This window comes from Mesoplodon mirus, assembly GCF_964341445.2.
Source record: "Mesoplodon mirus genome assembly, chromosome: 11".
Classification (NCBI taxonomy): Eukaryota; Metazoa; Chordata; class Mammalia; order Artiodactyla; family Ziphiidae; genus Mesoplodon; species Mesoplodon mirus.
In genome coordinates, this window is record NC_138987.1 from 69,299,867 (window position 1) to 69,323,288 (window position 23,422).

Genomic DNA, 23,422 nt, shown 5'->3' on the forward strand with positions numbered 1-23,422 from the left:
TGGCTTAGTGAGTATGTGCTTATGATCTAAATACTTTACAGGATTATAGCCTTGAATTCTTACAAAAATTCTACATCCATTATAGTTGTTTTATAGCTGAGAAACCTACGGCTCAGAGAACTTAAATAAAATGCCCAAAGTCACAAAGCTAGAAAGGGACAAAACTGACATTTAACTAGTGACACAGCCCAAGCTCTCAACACTCTATTTTACTGCCTGCTCTTAATGAAAATGAAAAACATTGTAGCAGGGTTTCAGAACACAGATTCCAATGGATTTTGTTGTAAAATCACCATTAGATTTTCAGTGTTAGATTTTATGTTAAGAATAAGAATTTATGATTAGTATGTACACTCACTCTCCGAGTGCTGTCATCTGGTCCCAAAGCTTCAAACACCATCTATAGTCCCATTACTCTTAAATTTACATTTCTAGTCCAGATCTTTCTCCCAAACGCCAAACCGTATCTCCAGCTCTCGTCTTGACATTTTCTCTCAGCATGGCAAATAGGCCCCTTAACTGTAGCATTTCAAACAACAAACTACGGATCTTCTCCTCGCAAGTCAGCTCTGCCTGCATTCTTACCCACCCCCATTAATGGCAACTCCATCCTTCCAGTTACTCAGACTCAAAACCCCCTGTGGGCCTTCACTCCTCTCTTTCTGCACAACCCACATTAAATCCATCAGGAAATCCTATTGGCTCTATCTTCAAAATAGATGAGGAATGTGAGTGCTTGTCACCGTCTCCACCACCATCTTTTATCTGAATCACTGCAATAGTCCTCCAAACTTCTACCCTGTCCCTGCAGTCTACTCTCAACACAGCAGCTAGAGGAGCCTTTGAAAACATACATCAGATCCTGTCACTCCTCTGCCCCAAACCATACAATGCCTTCCCGCATCGTTTAGAGCAAAACTTAAGGCCCCTCCAATGGCCTAGACAGACGCTCCTATCCTTTACACTTCAGACCACCTCCCCCCACTTCTCTGCATGCTTACTCTGCTCTAGCACACCGCCCTTCTTAATGTTTCTAGAACAATGCCAGATATGTTCCTGCTTTTGATCTTAGCACTGGCTTTTCCTTCTTTCTGGAACTCTTTTCCCCCAGAAATCCATACAGCTAATTTCCTCACCTCCTTCAAGTCGCTGAGTAAGGTCATTTTTTCAGTGAAGCTGTTCCTAACCACTCTATTTAAAATTGCAATCCCATCCCCAGCCCAGCACTCCCAACCCCCCTCCTTGCTTTATTTTCTTTTTCCCACAGCATTCTTGACCCCTAACATTCATACAACATACAGCTGACCCTTGAACAACATGGGTTTGACCTGCATGGCTCCATGTATATGTGGATTTTTTTCCATAGTAAACACCACAGTACTGCACTATACCTGGCTGGTTGAATCTGCAGATATGGAAGAACCTTGGTTTTGGAGGAACCACATATATGGAGGGCTCGTAAGTTATGCATTGATTTTCAACTGTGTGGAGGGCTGGCACCCCTAACCGCCTTGTTGTTCAAGAGTCAATTTTAATTAACTTATTTACTGTGGTTTTATTTTAATATCTGTCTTCGCCTGCTAGAATATAAATGACACCGATGTACTTTGTGGGGACTGTAACATAGTAATGCCAATAAGTCATTGCTAAACAAATGAATTATTATCGGTTAGTAATAATCAGTCTGAGTTCTCAGTAGTATAGAAGAGCAAAGAGCTGACTTTGATGCCTACTAATTTGGGAAAGATATCTAACTTAAGTCTCTGTAAAAATGAGAATAATAATGAAAATAATGCCTATCTTACAGTTTTGATTGATTTATATATTTATTATTTAACAAAAACTTTTATAGTGTCGGGCACTGTCCTAAATGCTATACAAAACCTAACTCATTTAATCCTCATAACAGATCTGTGAGTAATACCATAGATTCCTAATATCATCCCCATTTTTCAGATGTGCAAACTGAAACACAAGAAGCTTAAGTAACTTTCTCAAAGGCATGTAGCTTGTAAAAGTTGGAGCTGGGATTTAACTGGCTTTTTTTTTTTTTTTTTGCGGTACTTGGGCCTCTCACTGCTGTGGCCTCTCCCGTTGTGGAGCACAGGCTCCGGAGGTGCAGGCTCAGCGGCCATGGCTCACGGGCCCAGCCGCTCTGCGGCATGTGGGATCTTCCCAGACTGGGGCACGAACCCGTGTCCCCTGCATCAGCAGGCGGACTCTCAACCACTGCGCCACCAGGGAAGCCCTTAACTGGCTATTTGACATCAAAGTTCAGCTCTGCTGTGCTGACTTTCTTTGTGGTGAGGATTTAAGTACCAATAAAAGGGGTTCCTTATAACGCTGTACATTTAGTAAGCTCTCAAAATATGTTGGCTGTGCTTTTATTATGTCTATTATTATTACTTAACAATGTATTCTGATTCTATTTTCATGCTTCAGAAATGAACGTAACTATACAAGAATCAATAGAAATCACGTTAAACATGCTTTTCCTAAACTTAGTCACTAAGTACAAAGCCTGGATGGAACTTAGGCACAGAATTTATAAATATGTGGACAGTTTATTAAAATAGCTTAAGTACAGTTATGATGTTCACAGATGGCCTTAATGAAACGTGAGTCCTAGATAATTGCATCATTATTTATGCTCTTTTACATTCTTCCTGAGTAGGCTATAGCAACTCAAGTAAGTTTTAAAGATTAAGAAACTATACTCTCCCATTCCTGTAATAAGACAATGATGGCAAAAGAGAAAAAGATAGGAACCAATAGTTTTAGGCCAAACCGTGGTGCAGCTGTTCTGCCCCTGTCTTGTAATGACTTACAGACTGGTGGCAGCTCGTACTCGACTTCAAGAACCACTCTTTCCCCAACGTTCTTCAGCAAGCTGATGATCTCGTCGTGGCGGAATCTGGCCAGGTTGATGCCATTCACTGCTTTGATATAGTCACCCACATCCAGCTGATCACTTCTGCAAAACAGAGAATGTCACCTCAGTGGACCCCTCCTTTCTGCAGGCCAGTCTGACCATACTTCCATCTTCCCCATCATGGATAAGCATGCAAGCCCAGAATGCCGACGCAGCTGGAGTCCTGACTCCTAGGATGTGGCTGGTTCCTAAGAGCGGGTGTGCAGTGAAGGGTGGATGAGAGAGACTCAGTGGATCCCTCTTCTCATGCTGACTGCACACTTCGGAAGTCCTGTACTGGGTCTGCTGCTGCCCCCAATTTCTTCCTAACCCTCTACCTCTTTTACTTTTAAGGAGCACCGTAAAACAAAATAAAGAGAACGTTATTTTTAGTTGCTCTGCCCATAAAGAGGTGGTGCTCTTGGGGCAGATTATCCAGATCCTGGACACACTAGAATTTTCCCTTTCTTCTTATTCCCTCTCATTTTTGCTGCCTGCCTTTTGGACATTTCACCACTTTTGGTATCTTCACTGGGAGTGTGTCCAGGGCCAACCAGAGGGTGACCTTATTTTGCTATTTATTGCTTACAGCAGGACTAATAAAAAAAGTATTGGTGAAGAAAGTTCAAAAAAAGTACTGGCTTTCAGTAACATTCTCCTCTTTTCACCATCGTAGTAGAACCTTGGCTACTCTAGGGCTTTTAGTCAAACTCTCCTTTTAAACCAAGAGCAGGCAGCAAGAACTATGATAGGACTTAATTCAATAATATTTTCTCCCCAAATAAAAATACCAAGTTCATTTGTTTTACGTAAGCCCAGCTCTAATCATTCCTCCTTCGAAGCCTCCGTAATCCGCTCTCGCCAGCAGTCCGTGTTGTCACTCAGGTTTACTGACTGACACTTATTTGGCAACTTAATTGCCTAATGCTCTGTGACAACCCTTATGTGGTTGCTTTTTACTATTATGCAATGCGATTATTGCTCCCAAACTTTTCATGTTTTTTATACCTTATTTCCCCCAATAGATTATAAACCCTCCTACGGCAGGGATCTTATCTTTACTTATTTTGGCTTACTACCTGTTAAATGGTAGTGGCTTAAATAATAAATATTTGGTGATCGATAATACTCAACATAACTGGCACAGCGCTACATTTAATTATAGCATCAATACATGTGAAAACCACATTCTTACCCTCTCCCCTGCCAATCACACTTGCTCTAGGGGCTACATATGCAGAAGCCCTGAAGACATAGGAAGTCCTAGCATCATGGATTGGCCACGAATGTTAAAGGTTAAAGGAGGCTATGGTGTGGAAAGAACTCTCTTAAAAATCATAAAGGAAAAGAACCTGAAAAAGAATGTATATATGTATAACTGAATCACTTTGCGGTACAGCAGAAGTTAACACAACATTGTAAATCAACTGTCCTTCAATCACACAAAAAAATAAAAATGCAAAAAAAAAGAAAAAAACCCCGAAGGAAGGAGACTAAGGTGCTTGTGTTGACATCAGCCTGTTTTACAAACAATTCCCCAGATCATGGAGCAATCAATTGGATTGAGCTTATAAACTGTACCAATAGGTTGATCATCAAAAGTAATCACTATTTCAGGTGACACTTTATAAGTTAAGAACTCTAAAACTTAATTTGTGCTTATGTGGACACAAATATTGGTGTCCAGGATTTAAGGGACATTAACCTCACTTTGAATGAAACCTGGGCATTCCACCCCCTTTTTCTGAGGTAGGTTTAGAATTTGTCTGCAAAGCAAGCCTACCGCTGCCCAGCACCCAGGACATTCTGCTGTCAGCAAGACGCAGTGCAATCTGCAGCTCATCAGAACAAGGACAAAAAATGAGACCTCCTCACCCAAGCCTTCTGTCCTGTTGGAAACCACCTCTTTGTCTTAATGAAAGGAAAATCTCACAAGTAGAAAAGTTGAGAATATGCAGGAGAAGCAAAATTGTTACTTAGAAACTTGGAGTTGGGCCTCCCTCATTTTCTAGGCTTGTCATATCCCTCTGTGGCAGTTTCCCCTTATCCACAGCATATGGGTCATCTGTTCCCCATTAGGTGAGTGGACCATCTCACTCCCACTGCAGCCTGTCTGCTGGTCAGTGGCAACCCGAGGACTAGATCCATACAGACACTTTAAAATTAAAATCTTAGGAGAGCCTGGCTGCTCCTAAGAAGACACGAGAGCTCCCTGGTGATTCTGGCACAGGCCAGCAAAGCCATGCTTCTGAAACGTGCCCCCCTGTGCTTCTGCCCGGCAGATAGCAGTGTCGTTTGTTTACTAGTGACCTTTTCTGATGGAGCTTTAACTTTTGAATTAATTACATCATGCATTCCTCTTTCTACGTTTCCACACAATGCAGTTACCTAGCAGCAATTCCTCCCTGCCGCAGATTAGATACTCTTGGCCTGCCGTCCTTGTCAATTCCACCCGAGACCGTCAGCCCGAGGGTGGTGCCTTCCTTCTTCATCAGTTCAACCACGGTGGAGCCCTTGAATTCCTCTGTTAAAAGAAAAGCATCTGCTTTAGTAAATGACAGTAGAAGCGCAAGGGGTTGTTTCTGTGGGTGGTGAAGGGACTCCTCCCCATAAACTCTTTGCACTTCTTCTTTTGTGGGAAAAGATCTGGGGCCTCTTTTCCATTGCAATTTGCAGAGTGTCTCATAAAGATGAGCATACAGATAAAGCGGAGCAGATATTCCATTACAGGTTATTAAAATGGGTAGTAGCAGTGGCGTAGTTCGCTCTAGATTCACAATAGTCTGACATGGCTTATGTACAAGGATAATATTCGCCCTTTGTTTTCTGTCCTTCTGAAGTGACTTTCTCTGGTGTCTCTCCTTGTTAATTCCAAAGGGAAAAAGTGAGAGTCATAAGACAAGGGGCTAGAATGGAATTTTAAACAATGATACAAAAGCATATAGTGCAGACTCCAAGTTCCCGATACATTTTTGCTGAGGAAGCCAAGTGACACAAGAGAAGAGCTTTCTACAGGTTCAAGAAAAATATTATTGACTTTTTTTTTTTTTTTGGCTTTCAGAAAACAAAGTACAATAGCTTCATGTTATGACTTACATCATTTCTTACAAAATGTGTCACAGTATGTTAAAGCAGGGTTGGTCCTCAGAAACCCCAGGGCACTTCTGTTAACCTCCCACTCTCTACTTTCGAAAATTTAAAATCTCACTGATCTTGTGGGGATAATGTCTACGCACCAAGAGGGAACCCACATCTTTTGATTTTAGGCAATACAGAAAGAAAATTTGAAGACTATCCTTGCTTTCAGAAATAAAAATGCGTCAGTATTTACCTATCCAGAGGCTAACTACGATAAACATTGTTTTAAAATTCTCTGTTATGTTATCCCCCTCACTGCATACACTTTCTGGGTAGGGATGGGGAAACTGGACAGTTTTCCAATTCCTCTTGAATCAGGTTATGAATTTCAGGGGTTATGAACTTCTAGGACATCAGAGACACTCATATTAAAATTCAAGAACAGACTTTCTTTTTCAAAGTCAAAAAACTGAAAAGGTTATTTACACACCTCTGCCCTTTATTACACATGACAGAGTTAATTATAATTTCAAAATTTATGAATGCTTATCATAAAGGTTTTTAAATTGTTGCTGCTGGTCCACTATCCCATTAGCTGATTTAAAAAAATTGAATCATGTTAGGGAAAGAAATAATCTCTCATCTGATCTAGTGAGGAGAACAGAGTACTTGGGGAAAGAAGGCAACAGGGACAGGCCACTGATTTTGGTATAATAATGTCAGTCTAGGCAGGACTTTCAAGATTGCCAGATCCTGTGACCTAAGCAGCCCTGCATACTTCCTTTTTCATGGCAGTTTCATGACACTGTATACATGAGTGGTTACTGCTCTTTAAAATAGAAGCCAAGGAAGAGTCAGTGAGTGTGAGTGATATCAGCTTCATTTACTACATTTTGAATGAGAGACCAAATAAAGATAGACATTCAAGAAGCAAAATTCTTGTCAAGTCCATAAAAGCACAGGGCCCTTTACATCATTTACCAGGAGCATTTGTAACAAAAGTCCACCACAGTGTGCATTTTACCTAGGCTCTCTTAACACAGAACAGAACAACCCTCTATATATCCCATAGAGACATACATAGGCCCAACTGATAGTTGAAGAGGTCAATTTAACAAACAACCCCTATCAGTCCTCCTTGGCAGAAGGCTAGGTATAAATTATTTTAAAAATAAGGTTAATAACTAAAGGAATGAAAATTACATAATGGATGATGACTTTCCATATTACAGAGACATAATGTATACAACAATTTTACCCAACAAATTATTTGCATTTTCTTTAAATATGTAGATTGACCCTGTATGTTTAAGCACTTGATTTATAGAGCTTTACTTGAGGAGTTGGGAGCATGGGTTTTTAAGGGCCTGTCTTAAAGGTCAATCAGAAATGCACAAAGAAGCAACTATAAAATAGTAGTAACAGACAAGTGAGAAATAAGTTTCAATTAGTAAGAATTTCATTTGTACTTTGGTTTTCAGGAGTGTGCTTCCTGAATAGAATGGGATACCAGGGCATAAGTGCAGCCTTAAGGGACGTGGACAATGCAGTTTCCTCCAGAAGGAACCAGGTCCTTCCCAGGTCTCTGGCTGAATCCTGAAAAGCTAGAAAAGCTAAATTCAATTATTTTGATTTGATCTCTGTTAAAATACAAATCCATCTGGGCTACTTTTTAAACTGGTAATAGTCAATTACCCTCTTGTTTAAAAATATTTCAAATCGGGCCTCCCTGGTGGCGCAGTGGTTGAGAGTCCGCCTGCCGATGCAGGGGATACGGGTTCGTGCCCCGGTCTGGGAGGATCCCATATGCCGCGGAGCGGCTGGGCCCGTGAGCCATGGCCGCTGGGCCTGCGCATCCGGAGCCTGTGCTCCGCAACGGGAGAGGCCACAACAGTGAGAGGCCCGCATACCGCAAAAAAAATAAAAAAAAAATAAAAAAAAAATATTTCAAATCTTTCCCCAAGAGCTAGTTTAAAAACACGAAACAAAGAAAATATTAATGTACCAGTTAACTGAGTAATTTGTGTATTCATTGATTCAAGCATTTATTGAGTGCTTACTATGAGTCAGACAATGAAACTCAAAGACAGAAAAAGTCAGAGATGCCTTAAAGCCTAGTCACAGAGGCAAATGAGTCACAGGGCACCATGCCACAGTGTTGGTTGTGGGGAAGGCGGCCACAGAGGAGATGGTCCTGGCAACAATGTAAAATGAAAACTTGCTGTTCCAAATGCAACATCTATTTCACAATTTTGTCTTCTGTCTAATCTGTCTGTACTTATCAATCAGGATAAGCGGAGAAGAACAGACCTATGGCAGAATCTAAATTAGGCAAAACTCAGGGATAAAGATAGAATATTGTTGCAAGAAAATGTGCTGAATCACAAGAATGTTAACTGCCAATAAGTATCTCTAGTCCCTGAAGGACTGACTAAATCATTTATGGGTGTTTCTGAAGAAAGGAGAAAAGAAGCAGTCTGGAGAGGGAGGAACATGTTTCTGGCGTTGGCTTTCTGCTAACCTGCACTCTCCACTAGACTAATCACTCATTTTATGTCTTTTTTGGTGTTTAATGCTTGCATAATGATCTAACGGCAAGGAGAAATGAAGACAGATGCATTCATTTGCATAAATTCGCTTGTATATCAAGGCTTACTGAAAAAAGCTTGCAGTGAAACAGTGGAACTTGGGCAAATCAATATATATTAACAGTTTCTTTCTTTGTGATTTAAATTACAAATATCCCTCCCCAAATTAAGAGGATTCTGTAGTAAAGACTGCAGTCTCTCCAAATTAGCAAGCAGCACAGGGAACAGATGATACCCAACTGGCAAGGAATGAGACGGTTCTGGATTTGACGGTTTCCTTAATCACCATATTTAATTATATTAGAAAAGAAATTGCAGGTTTACATCTGTACCAGCACACACTCAACCAACAAGAATCTCACTGATAGAATGAGATTTAGTTGTCTGCTGTTTTTCTTTGGGCTTGAAATTCAATCCTCTTAATTACTGAACTCCAGAAAGTTTTCAGAAAAGTAACAATGATACCTGGCAAAAACAAGAGAAGTATGAAAAATTCTTGCAAACAAATAAGAAAATTCCATAACATAGATGGTTAAAAAATTAATATGAAGAAAACCATAGCCTTTTATAAACAAACAACTAGTTAGAAGTTAATCACAGAAGAAAAAACCATTTAGTCTGAAAATGTAGTGGATTACATTGATTGATCTTCTAATATTGATCCAATCTTGCATTCCTGAAATAAACTCCACTTGCTTATGGTATATAATTCTTTTTATATATTGCTGAATTTTATTTGCTAATATTTTGTTAAGGACTTTTTTTGCATCTATATGCATGAGGGATATCATCTGTAGTTTTATTTTTTTCTTCGGTTTGGGTATCAGGGTAATAATACTAGCTTCATAAAATGAATTGAGAAACACATCCTTTCCTCTTCTATTTTCTGGAAGAGATTGCGTAGAGTTGGTGTTTATTCTTTTTAAAATATTTGTGTAATTTTCAATGAAGCCATCTGGGTCTGGACATTTCTTCTTTTCGGAGTTTTAAAATTACAAATTCATTTCCCTTAATAGTTACAAGGCTATTCAAATGATCTATTTCAGGTTCAGTGAGTTGTGGTAGTTTGTGCTCTTCAAGGAACTGGTCCATTTCAATCAGATGATAATCCTTGCAGGTGGGGAACTGGGCAATGGTTTTTTGTGGGGTTTTTTGTTTTGTTTTTTTGGCGGTACGCGGGTCTCTCACTGTTGTTGCCTCTCCCGTTGCGGAGCACAGGCTCCGGACGCACAGGCTCAGCAGCCATGGCTCACGGGCCCAGCCGCTCCACAGCATGTGGGATCTTCCTGGACCGGGGCACGAACCCGTGTCCCCTGCATCAGCAGGCAGACTCTCAACCACTGCGCCACCAGGGAAGCCCGGCATTGGTAGTTTTTAAACCTCCCCAGGTGATTCTTATAGGGCTTAGTGCATGAGGAAAGATTGGTGGTGGAAAGCAGGCTGGGAAGCAAACAAAGGAAGTGCTCAGCTTTGAGTTTTAGAAAAGTTTTAGCCTGTTATTAGCATAAGGCAGTAGATTTGGTAACGATGACATGAACTGTTGAGGAGGAAGGCATTAGATTTGGATCAAGGAGAACCATTAGAAGGTCACTGCAGTACTATAAGGTATTAATTAAGTTAGGCTAGGTTGTGTCAACAAATTCAAAAACGAACAATGGCTCAACCACAGCAGAAGCTTATTCCACTCATATATTTACAAGCCTGCGGTGGGTGTTCCCAATCAGCAGCCTGCTCCCCTTTACAAAGAGATTCAGGGATCTCTGCTCTTTTCCATTTTGTGACTCTGTCATCCCCCAGGGATCTGGTTCCCAAACTGTGCACAAGGTGCCTCAAGGTTTCAAAGTGAACTCATGGGAGCACAGTGGAGTATCTTAAAAATCTGAAGGAATTACAGCCATGTGTGATATCAGTTGGGCACACCACCACCTACTAGCAGTTTTGTTCAACATTAGAACACACAACCCTGCTTTTTTTTTTTTTTTTTTTTTGCTGTACGCGGGCCTCTCACTGCTGTGGCCTCTCCCGTTGCGGAGCACAGGCTCCGGACACACAGGCTCCGCGGCCATGGCTCGCGGGCCCAGCCGCTCCGCGGCATGTGGGATCTTCCGGGATCGGGGCACGAACCCGTGTCCCCTGCATCGGCAGGCGGACTCTCAACCACTGCGCCACCAGGGAAGCCCAACCCTGCTTTTGTTGATGGCCTATCTTTCCAAAGCTGGGTTTTTTGGTGGTGTCTATGACAAAAAGGAAGTTCTGTGTGAAAGTCAATGAGGAACAGGAAATGAGTTTGTCAGTATTTCATTTGATTTGAAGGTCTGAGAAACTGTGCAATGCCAAGCACACACATACCATTACTATTTGTGATTCCTTAAATTTATACGTATTATATTTCTTCAAATGGCTACTAAATGGTTAGGAGATAATATGTATTATGTTGTTTGGACCTAACTACTTAATAAGTGGAACTACTGATATTTCACTTGACCTAGAGGTGCTGTGAAAAAATTACTGAGACATCAAGGGCTCTGTGAACTGAGAAAGTTTGAGAACTTCTGCCTTAGGACTTTATCTTGTCTGCATTTCCCTGGGGGAAGGGGAAAAAGCTCTCAAAAGCCACCACTGGCCTGCTTCTGTTCATATCCCCAGGGCAAGAACTTGTTCCACGTCCACACCTAACTGCAAGGGAGGCTAAGAATTGGAGTGTGGACAGATGCCAAGGCAATGAGGGAAGTGTAGACTTGGGGGGGCAGGTAGGCAACACATGAAAAACTGAAATCCATCATAGCTATGTGGATGGCACGAACTCCAGATACACCGAGGAAGAACTTCCCTGAGTTAGAGATAAATTAGTGTGCGGGGAGTGAGGAGCTAGGGCAGACAAGCGGATCTCAAGATCTCCACCTTGTTTGACTAGGAATCCAGAAAAGAGAGGAAGGGAATCCAGAAAAGAGAGGAAGTTTGTGCTGCTGAGACTGATTGGAGGGGGCAAAGTCACGTGATAGAATGCCAGTTAGAGAGAAACCAAATGAGATTTAAGTTCTAGGGAAAAACCTAGTCTTAGAATAGTTTTTGTCACACCCCAAAGGGTCTGTAAGACCCTCACCTTAGAGCCATATCACAAAAAGAAAAAGACGCATTTTAAAAGCAACCACCAGGACTTCCCTGGTGGCGCAGTGGTTAAGAATCTGCCTGCCAATTCAGGGAACATGGGTTCAATCCCTGGGCCAGGAAGATCCCACATGCCGTGGAGCAACTAAGCCCGTGCGCCACAACTACTGAGCCTGCGCTCTAGAGTTCGCGAGCCACAACTCCTGAGCCCATGTGCCACAACTACTGAGCCCGTGTGCCACAACTACTGAAGCCTGCACACCCTAGAGCCCGTGCTCTGCAACAAGAGGAGCCACCGCAGTGAGAAGCCCACACACTGCAACGAAGAATAGTCCCTGCTCGCCACAACTAGAGAAAGCCTGCACGCAGCAACGAACATCCAACGTGGCCAAAAAATAAAAAAAAATAATAAAAAAGCCATGTAACAGCAACCACCATTGGCACATTCAGCAAAATAGACCCTGGGAGCTCTTTACTTACTGAAGTTCCATTCACTAGATTTTTAAAAGTATATCATAAACAGTAAAATAGAAATACTATTGATAAAATAGTATTTTTTATTGAATAAAAAATTAATAGTATATTTTATTAAATATAATAGCAAGAGTATTAAAAATACTATTGATATATTTATTATAAAATACTTTATACAGTAAGTCACAGATTTTCAAATGCTAGTGACAGAGATAGTGTTCTGTTCTCTCCTGTATCTCCAGTGCCTAGAATGGCACCTGGCGCTGTGGTAGGTGCTTCCTGGGAGCTACTGAATGAATGGGCACGTCAGTCCCAACACAGGGAATTATGAGCTGGAGATGAGCATCGGCTTGTGGCAAACAGAATTCTTGCTGGATGGTGCCAAAGCAAAATGATAAAGTGGCGGAATTTGAACAGGAGCAGACAGAATTATTTCTCTAAGCTACTTTGGTTGATTATTTTTTACCATTGCCTTCATAAGGGTGATTGAGGCTCATACCAGAATACTATAGCTATTCCTGTGTATTACTTTTGGAGAGAATATTATTGCTCCCAGTGCAGTCTTATCTGTATATTACTTTTAGTGGTGCCACTAAGATGTTTATCTCCCTCAGGAAATAAACAGATGCTTTTTCCAACACTCGTTTCAAGTTCCTTCTAACATCCCCTGCTTCAGCAAAGCTGTTGGGCTCAAAGCTGGGTTTCTGTGATGAATGGCTGCATTTTCTGTCTCCGTTCTTGCCACCCAGACTAGCAGGGAAAGGTCTTCTGGCACTTTCCACCTTTGTATAGTGACATGAAGGATGTACCAGAATTTTTCTCATCCCCTGGGAATCTGAACAGAAGTTAGATTCATGGCAGGGATGTACAGCACATAAATATTATCTCCCACAAATATTCATGTGAAACAAAATTATGATAGGTATTTATCTCCCACAGTGATGGGAGGGCTGGATTAATATCTGTAAGTTACTCAGATCACCTCAAGAGAAAGAGGATACACAAGTATGTAGTACCAGCCACAAAAATCTGAGACCCCTGAAAGTATGCGATGTATAGATCAGCATTTTAAAAAATAGATAAAGCAGAAATGTGGACTCTTGGTGTAATTGACTCAGATATATTATGTCTTTTGAGCCATTTAGAAGAAATATCACTGCTTTTAAATTATGGCAATAGTAGGATTCTTTCAGTTTTCCACTGTTCCAAAATCAATAATTTAATTGTCAAAATTTTCTATTAAGCTTCCCAGTGTCACAACTTATAAGTTATTTATTTTTTTTTCATCTTAGTTTCCTTATCTGAAACAAGGATAATAAAAGTACCTACCCTTATGTGAAGAAAAAGAACCCTCCTACACTGTTGGTGGGAATGTAAATTGGTGTAGTCACTATGGAGAACACTATGGAGGTTCCTTAAAAAACTAAAAATAGAACTACCATATGATCCAGCAATCCCACTCCTGGGCATATATTCATAAAAAGCTCTAATTCGAAAAGATATGTGCACCCCAATGTTTACAGCAGCACTATTTACAAGAGCTTAGGCATGGCAACAATCTAAATGTCCACTGGCAGATGAATGGATAAAGAAGATGTGTGTGTGTGTGTATATATATATATATATATATACACACATACACACACACAATGGAATATTACTCAGCCATAAAACGAACGCAGTAATGACACTTGCAGCAATATGGATGAATCTAGAGATTATGATATTAAGTGAAGTAAAGCCAAAGACAAATATCACATGATATCACTTATACGTGGAATCTAAAATAACAGTAGAAATGAACTTATTTACAAAACAGCAATAGAGTCACAGATGTAGAAAACAAACCTATGGTTACCAGGGGGGATGGTGGGGAGGGATAAATTAGGAGGATGGCATTAACATATACACACTACTATATATAAAATAGATAACCGACAAGGACCCACTGCATAGCACAGGGAACTATACTCAATATTTTGTAATAACCTATAAGGGAAAAGAATCTGAAAAAGAATGTGTGTGTGTGTGTATATATATATAACTGAATCACTTTGCTGTACACCTGAAACTAACACATTGTAAACCAACTATACTTCAATAAAAATATATATCTTCAAATAAAGTTGTATAATTTTTGCTATAAAATATTTACTGCTTCTCATACACCACTCTCTGCTCTTGCTTTTAGATCAAGCATAAGAATTTGTTTTCAGAATATGAGTCAAAGGTATGATTCCTAGAGAACCATGTGGTGGCATCTGGAATCACTGAGATATGTACATTCCTGTGCACACACGTGCGTGTGGGCACACACACACCTGGCCCAGAGAAGCACACACACCACACCACCACATTCATGATGAGCAGGCCCTGGAAACAACACAACATTGTAAATTAACTATACTTCAATTTTTAAAAATGGTTAAAAAAAGTACCTACCTTTAGGGTGTTGTGAAGATTAAGTGATAAAATTCTCATAAGGGACTTATTATAGTACCTGCCACATAGTAAGTGTTCAATATATATGTTAGTCACGGTATTACGGTTGTCAGCATTATTATTATTTGGATATAGGAAAATTCCAGATATGTAGGTTGCCAATCTTCTGCTGTATTTTGATTGTTATGAATAGAAGACAAAACAATTAGCAGCAGTATTCAACCACTTGTGGAATCACAGAATCCTTTGCGAATCTAAAGAAAGCCTCTTCCCAGAAAAATTTTGTATACAGTTTCAGGGGAATTCATGGATACCCTGAACTCTATCCATGTACTCTACATAGAAATCCTGAAGATCTTAAGTCAGATCAGATTTGAGCAATGTGAAAATCAAAGTACATCCTCTGCTAGGCTGACATTTTATAAACTGTGTGCATGTCAGGTAGGGAGTCATGAAACAGCAAATAATGTCAAACCTATCAGTGACATGTTCCTACGTAGTCATCTAAAAATCAAGATGAAACCATATTCAAGACATCAGAAACACGAAGTGACTCACCTCGGTGAAACTCCCCTGATTCCTGAGCAGGACTGCCCAAGGGGTGGACATTTATATCTGAGAATCCATAAGGACCAGCAAAAGGCACTGGCCAGGAGATCCAGCAATTGCACTTGTCTCAAGAGCCCCAGGCAATTTTGCTTTGGGAAGGCTCCCAGTCTGCAACTTTTTACTTGCAGGTGGTTGTACTCACATTTTTAAAGTTGTTGACATGATTGAAACCTGGATTCTACAAGTGAAACTAAGCAACTAGCACAGCTAACTTTGAAATTACTCTGATCTTCAATGTTCTCCTAGAGAAGCTAACTGCATTCTTACAGCTATTTGTGGATCATTTTGGTCCAAAAATATTTTGTGAGCATCTGTTATTGTCGGACTCTGTGCTAGGGGCTAGCATTTCCAAGACCCATAATCACAGCCTCTACCTTTCTGCATTCTAAATGTCTAAGAGACAAATGTCTATACTTTCAATGAAATGTGGTTGGTGCACAGAATGGCCTGGGAGCCTGAAGAAAAACAAACAGTTCAATCCGTGGTCCTGAGAAAGCCCCTGTAGGCTATGGATGTGTATTTGGAGGTTTAAATACTTTCTTTAGGGGAGAGTAGGAAATTTACTTGCAATATTACTATTATTTCCATCCAATAGTTGGAGAAATAGACGTATCAACATTTGCTTAGCAAATTAATGAGATATTGCTGGGGGAGGGTCTTTTATTTTTGCATGACTTTTAGGATATCCTTTTGGCTAGTATCTTATATTAAATAACTATTTAGATATGAAAACCCAGAGCTCCCATACTAGGATTAGAGTGATCAGATGGTCTGGTCTGGGAGCCCAGCTGAACAAGGGATGAGAAATATGTCTTGTTCAGCTGGGTGAGTGAGAAGAAAGAAACACTCTGTAAGCAAAGGAAAACCCTGAAATTCGAAAAGATACATGCACCCCCATGTTCATAGCAACACTATTACAATAGCCAAGACATGGAAGTAACCTAAATGTCCATTGGCAGATAAATGGATAAAGAAGATGTGGTATATATGTACAGTGGAATATTAGCTGTAAAAAGAATGAAATAATGCCATTTGCCTCAACATGGATGGACCTAGAGATTATCATTCTAAGTGAAGTAAGTCAGATAGAGAAAGACAAATACCACATGATATCACTTATACATGGAACCTAAAATATGATACAAATCAACATATGTATGAAACAAAAACAGACCCACAGACATAGAGAACAGACTTGTGGTGGCCAAGGGGGAGGGGGAGGTAGGGGAGGGAAGGAATGGGAGTTTGGGATTAGCAGATGCAAACTATTACACTTAAATGGATAAACAACAAGGTCCTACAGTATAGCACAAGGAAATATATTCAATATCCTGTGACAAACCATAATGGAAAAGAATATGAAAAAGAATATATATGTATAACTGAGTCACTTTGCTGTACATCAGAAATTAACACAACATTGTAAATCCACTACACTTCAATAAAATTTAAAAACAAAAATTCAAAAAAAAAAAGAAAGAAAAAGGAAAACCCTGAGACAGACAGACATCAGGTAAGGCTGCACCGGCAGCTAGTGAGAGTAAGTCATCAAGGAGTTAGGAGCTTAGCTAGTGCCCAAGACAGGGAGCTAAACACTGTTCAGGGGCCTTTGCGTCTTCAAAGACAATTAAAAGAACAATGCTTGGGGGAAACATTCTTTCTGCCTGAAAAGGAAATGAAGGGAGGATAAACTTCAACAGGAAATCAGACTTCTTGAATAATCAGGACAAAATGGGACTCAGAGCTACACCTGCTTGGCCTCCTCCTTCCATGGAGACCAAAGTACCCGAGAGTCTACCATGAGTGAGATAACTGGATTGAAGAGAAAAATTAAAATGAAGAAATCCCCGACACCGTTTAAGATTATCCATCCTTTTAAAGCAGTTAATCCTTCTCAAAATGGTTCACATCTGTCATCTAATTTAACCTTCAGCATAACCCTGTGAAGAGGACAACACTTCCATTTTATAAATCAGGAAACTTGAGTCTTGAAAATTGGTTTGTTAGGCAGAAACCTGTATCTGTTTTAGGTGCATGGGATTGCCTTCTCATATAACTGAATGCTATAAATGTTCAAACAGTCATAAAGTAATTGCTAAACAATGGATGCAAAAACATGTAGTTGAAATACTACTGAGAAAGGAGCTGAAAAATAAGGCCAGCCTTAGGCCAACTCCAAGCCACCAGGGCAACAGTAAATCAGTAAATCCATCCCTATCATTTTGTTACAGATGTCAGAGGCATTTATTTGACTCTCTTGTTTTATGAGACATGATCCATTTCAAAGGAACAGATGGAAAACTGCAGTCACTGCAGATAACCAAGAAGCAAGGCATCAGGGGAGCCCTGTGGACTCTCCATGGAGAAGGCAAGCAGCCTGCTGCAGTGAGTTTCCGTTTTATTCGAGCCCTATTGAGACCCCGCTGGAATCCAGAACTGGAGGAGGCTGTGCTGCCCACGTCAAGGATAGCTCCCCCATCCTACATCCACATCCTCCCTGTCAGCTTCTTCCACCCTGACAAGGAGGGTAGCCTTCTCTCCTGGTCCCTCTCCTGGTCCAGCTCTTTTTTTCCTGCTCTACTTGAGAGACAACATATTCTTGTCTCAAGAGAAAGACCCCCCCTTAGGGTGAGCAGCAAGGAAGTGAGCAGACCAACCAGAGTCATTATTATTTCCTTTGCTCAGTCCATACTTGTATTAGCACATCAATTGTCATATATAACACCACCTTATCTAACTGTCTTGTAGCCTCAATCTGAGTATGAAATGTTTCAGTTCTTTCCATCCATCCATCTATCCCTCTCTTCATCTACCTCTCCTTCATCCATCCATCCACCCATCCATCCATCCATCCATCCTTCCACTGGAAAAATCTAATGATCATTTGCTAAATGGTAGGCACCTTGCTACCTAGCAGTAAACAAGACAGACTTCATCGTTGCCCTCAGGAATTTATATTCTAGTAGGAAATGCAGATCCCAAGCAATTAAAAAAAATAACAAATCTGATTAGTGATGATTAGTGAAATAAAGAGTGAGGGTTCTAGTCTGGGGCTAACTAGGGAACAACTGCTTGAAAAATATTTGCAGCTAGTTCATTATGCCCTGGAAAAATCAGCCATATTGCCTTGGGCAAGTCACTAAACCCTCTCTGGGTATTAATCTCTGAACTACAAAATGAGAGAATAGAACTAAATGGTTTAAAAAGTACCACATTTCATTGACTCCAAGACATCAGCACTTTTAAGGAACGCTATTGTTTTATCTACCACTAAGAAATGCTGCCAATTAAATTACAACATAATGCTTTCTTACCACTAAGTTTAAAATTTTTTTGTACTTACAAATGAACTCGAAGTGCATACCTAAGAAGGAAGATGTAAGTTAAAGTCAGTTAAGGGACTTCTTCACATTCACTTTCTGAACCAGTGTCACTGATGTCTTTATTTGCCATATGACATTGTCCTCTGGACCTCAAGAACACTGATGATGCCAATTTCTGAGAGAGGGCCATGTTACTGGCTCCTGGTCTTTCTTCCAAGCTGCTGAGACCCCTTTTGGCAAGTTATGATGCTTATGCTTCCTTGATCTTCCCCCAAAGTGTCAACAGAATGTTTTAGACAAAAGTGCATGTTCCTGCCTCAAATGGTCCTTAAATGATTTATTGCCTGAAACTTCAAGGGGTTGCATTTATCCAATCATATTACCAGGAATTACAACCAAGTAAGAGCATGCACAGGCAATAACGATGACATCACAACCACTGCAGGTTCGAGAACAACTGTAAGGTGCATCCTGGTTTCATGGTAGTTAAAATGGGGGGGGGCGGTCTTCAAATAAATGAAATACGGTGTTTCTCCAAACTCCCCTTTCAACTGAAGTTCTTAGGTACCCAAGGATGGAGGAGGCCACACAGACACAGTTCTAACTAAATCCCTTGTCCTAACTTCAGCTCCTCCTATCTGTTTTCTCTTCTGTTTCTCCATGTAAGATTTTGTTTCCAAAGAAGTTTCTACTGGGAAAAAACAGGTGTGAACCCACTCTCAGCTCTGGCATTCTGTAAGTCTGTAATAATAATGCACAACTAAAGCTACTGACTCAAGCTTCCAGGACCTTCACTGCCACAGGCTTCTTCTAAAGCCTTGGTAGAGGTCCTAGCAAGGTGTTCACATGGTCACATGGTTTTGTAAAATCTTAAAAAGACATTTTTGTATTTTTTTCCCGAAAAAGCTACCTACCCTCAAATTGTATAAGCTTTGGGTACCAAAAAAACCTATATTTTCCTTTGATCACACCATTTTACATCTCTATACCACTTGAAGAGGCGTCTAGCAGTGTTACATTTTCTCATTTGATTCTCACAGAAACCCAGCATCTTAAAGATGAAAACACAGAAGCTTTTCAAGGTTAGATGATTTGCCTAAGGACACCATATCAGGCAAACCATTTTGCTAGAACTTAAAGCCAGGTGCTGTCAACTCTGAATTCAGGCTTCTTTTCACAACATCACTTTGGTTAACATGGGTTGCCTTGGCTTGGTAGGTTGCCAAAGTGACTCTCACCCCCCCCCAAAAAAATTCCAAATTCTAACAAAAAATTCTAAGACTGTTTTTCTTTTTCTTCTTGCATGTAAGTATGAAACACAAAACCACGTGTGGTTCAAGCGGATTGTGAAAGTCACTTTCACGCAACGGGTAAAAGAATATTTGCTGATTTGTATTGAGTTAGTGACCTGCCAGACCGTCATTTGGAAAGCCACACCAGTCCCAGAAAATAACAACTTTGTGTTGAAGTTCATGAGAAATATGCTCAGCTGAATGTTGAAAGAAAAGTCTTCCTCTTTCTTTTTGTTGTTGTTTTGTTTAATCTTTGTTCCACTCAGTGATATACACACACAGGAACGTTATTTTCTCATATGTGAAATCTCGATATATATTTCTTGAAAAAATATTACTCCTGTCTTTTTTTCCTCCATTGCATATTTCTCTTTAACAGATTCATCATGTGGTCTGAATACAATATCCACCCAGGTTATCAAGTATGAACAGGGCAGAGAACAGTTTCTTTTTAAAAGCACACTGCCCTACCAATACCTTTAAACTCTATTAAAGAATATCTCACCAAGCCCAGGAGAGCATTACAATAATTGCTTCTCCTAGCCAGGTGAAAAAGAACATATCTGTCAACAAAGAGGTGCGGAAGCAATTAACACCTCAACACCCTACTGGGAAATCGCTTAAATTAAAGAAATAACAGGGGTGCATCCTGGTTACTGTATTTCTAATACTCAGTCACTCGCATGGCTGTGGAGTGCCTCAGTCACCCCCCTCCCCCCCGGCACAACAGGGCCAGGTGCTGGCGCGTGCGTGACTCAGGGTGTAGTCGATGTTGGCACGTGTGGTGCATGTGGTTCTTTGGTCACATTTCTCAGAGGCTGAATGCAGAAATAGGGCTGGTGTGTGCACTGACGCAATTCACATGCAACGCTATGTATGGCTTAAATCAATAATTTCTCAGGCACAAAAAACAGCTTTCTGGATTCTGTGCTGCCACAATGGAACTGCCTTGTTCATCATGCTCTTCCGTGGCTGGGCTACTAAACAGAAAGTTTATGTTTACCAAGTCTTCAGTGCAAACAGCGGAGGCTGAGCTAGTGAGTCAATCAGAGGGGTAAAAAGCCTCGTTAGTCACCAGCAAGACCTAGAGAGAGTCTAGAAGTCCAATCCATCATCTCGCCCTCTTCCCAGTAATGTTACACGGCCTCTATTGAGTGCAGTCTAGGTACACAAACCTGATTAGGGTTCTGAGAGGCCCAGAAGCTGAAAAGAGGGCTTGCACCTCTGCAAATCTTAGTCAAGGTAAAATGCATTTCTTTCCTTCCTCCCCACCCCACCCTTAAAGCTCAGCTGTTTTTTGTTTTGTTTTGTTTTGTTTTTTTGCGGTACACGGGCCTCTCACTGCTGTGGCCTCTCCCATTGCGGAGCACAGACTCCGGACGCACAGGCTTAGCGGCCATGGCTCACGGGCCCAGCCGCTCCGCGGCATGTGGGATCCTCCCGGACTGGGGCACGAACCCGTGTCCCCTGCATCGGCAGGCAGACTCTCAACCACTGCACCACCAGGGAAGCCCAAAGCTCAGCTGTTTTAAGAGGGACCAAAGTCACTCTCAGAATTCTCAGAGAAAATCATATAGGCTTCTCTAGTTCCCATTTACACAGGGGAAGTCAGGTAAAAATGAAAAAAAATACCTGCAAAACACCTATCCTTCTGAAACTATTTCAAAAAATTACAGAGGAAGGAACACCTCCAAACTCATTCTATGAGGCCACCATCACCTTGATATCAAAACCAGACAGAGATATACCCCCCAAAACAGAGACTTACAGATCAATATCACTGATGAACAGAGACGCAAAAATCCTCAACGAAATACTAACAAACCGGATCCAACAATACATTAAAAGGATCATAAACCATGATCAAGTGGGATTTAACCCAGGGAGGTAAGGATTCGTCAGTAACCACCAATCAATCAATGTGATATGCCACATTAACAACGTGAAGAATAAAAACCATATGATCATCTCAATTGATGCAGAAAAAGCTTTTGATAAAATTCAACACCTATTTATGATAAGATACCATGCAAGAAGAATAGCAGCAACAAACGCATAAAGATGCTGCAGGAGACTTTGGAGGAGGGCAGTTTGTTCACCTTGTCTGGTGGCTGAATTAAATCACAGATGATCTTAAAGGTCATCTGGTTCAAGACCTACCTCCATTTGATTTTATTTACAGTCACCATCCAGTCCTGTCTGAGTACCCCCAGTGTGAGAAACTAATCTTCTCAGAAAGCTACCTATGTCTTCTTCAGACAGTTTAAATGAATACTAACTACATTTATTAGGCACCTTAAAGGTACTGGGCCTGAGTTAGTATGCTGTGGCAGACAGACGCTAAGGTGGTCATTCATGATGCCTAACTTCTGACTATGAGGCCTTGTATTATCCCCTTTTTTTGAGTGTGGGTGTCACCTGTGACTTGTCTCTAACCAGCAGAATATGGCAAAGGTGCTGGGATGTATGAGACGACATGTAAGTGATTATGCACGTAAGACTGTAGCACCCATCTTGCTGGAGCCTTTCCTGCCCTTGTGGGTTTTGGAAAAGCAGGCAACTGGGTTAGGGCTGAAGGCCTCTGGCTGACAGCCAGCAAGAAACCGAAGCCCTGAACTGAATTCTGCCAACACCCTGAGTGAGCTTAAAAGCAGATCCTTCTCCAGTCAAGTCTCAGATGAGGCTGCAGCCCTGGCTGACACCCCGACTGAGCTTTGTGAGACCCTAAAAAAGAGAACCAGAGAAGCTATGTCTCGATAACTGACCCATAGAGACTGTGAGATCATGAATGTGTGTTGGTTTTAAGCTGTGAAATTTGCAGTAGTATTGACACACAGCAATAGACAGCTAATACAGATGCTTTATAGGTACTAACTTATTACTCTCTCATTTCACACAATAGGAAAACTGCTACATGAAGCATGAAACTTCAGCAACCAGCCAAAGTTCACATAGCAGTAGGTGGCAGGACCAGAATTCAAATAAGGGGCAGGCTAACTCCAGAGTCTGTGTTCCCAGCCAGGAAGGTAGGTTGCCTTTCCATACTTCTTAGAAAGTTCCACTTTAAGTTGCTTCCAAATCTGATTTCCTATAACTTACCCTTATAGCTTGGGTGAAAAATCCAAACGCACGTACGAATCTGATACGTTAAATGAATGAAGCAGGCCGTCTGTGACCTGATCAGCAGGGTGCGGACATAAAACAGAGTGAAGGGCGATGGGTACGGCCTCACGGTATTTGCTGGCCAAGTGTATCTAGGCTGCCCTCAGCCAGTGGGATGATGTTGGTTGGTGACCTCTGACACACAAGTTCTTGTTATGCTTCTGAGATCACGGGGGACACATGGACCCCTTTTCCATATGACTTAAAATATTACATACCAGTACTCATTTTTGTTTCCAATCTTCTCTTTTCTTCTACGTAAATGAATGGCGATACCCTCACGTTTTTGTTGTTCTCTCTTGCAGATGAGCTTCTTGACACATGGATACATATTTACAAGTTTGTTGGCTCTGTGTAGTATCAGCTGGCAGGCATGCCGCCTCCTCTCCTTCTCCATCTGCAGGGTTGGGTCTGGTATGTCCTCCAAGATGTGGT

General features: G+C 41.0%; 1 protein-coding gene across 11 annotated transcripts in view; it reads right to left on the minus strand.

The window, feature by feature from the left end:
• Positions 1–23,422, minus strand: part of GRIP1 (glutamate receptor interacting protein 1) — a gene marked incomplete at its 5' end in the record, with an annotated part of 699,088 nt that overhangs the window by 170,522 nt on the left and 505,144 nt on the right. For all 11 annotated transcript variants that reach the window (XM_082635788.1, XM_082635796.1, XM_082635794.1 and 8 more), the window contains 2 exons: positions 2,829–2,974; positions 5,300–5,435. In XM_082635788.1, coding sequence (XP_082491914.1) covers positions 2,829–2,974; positions 5,300–5,435 — 282 coding nt within the window. The remainder of the gene's footprint in view (positions 1–2,828; positions 2,975–5,299; positions 5,436–23,422) is intronic.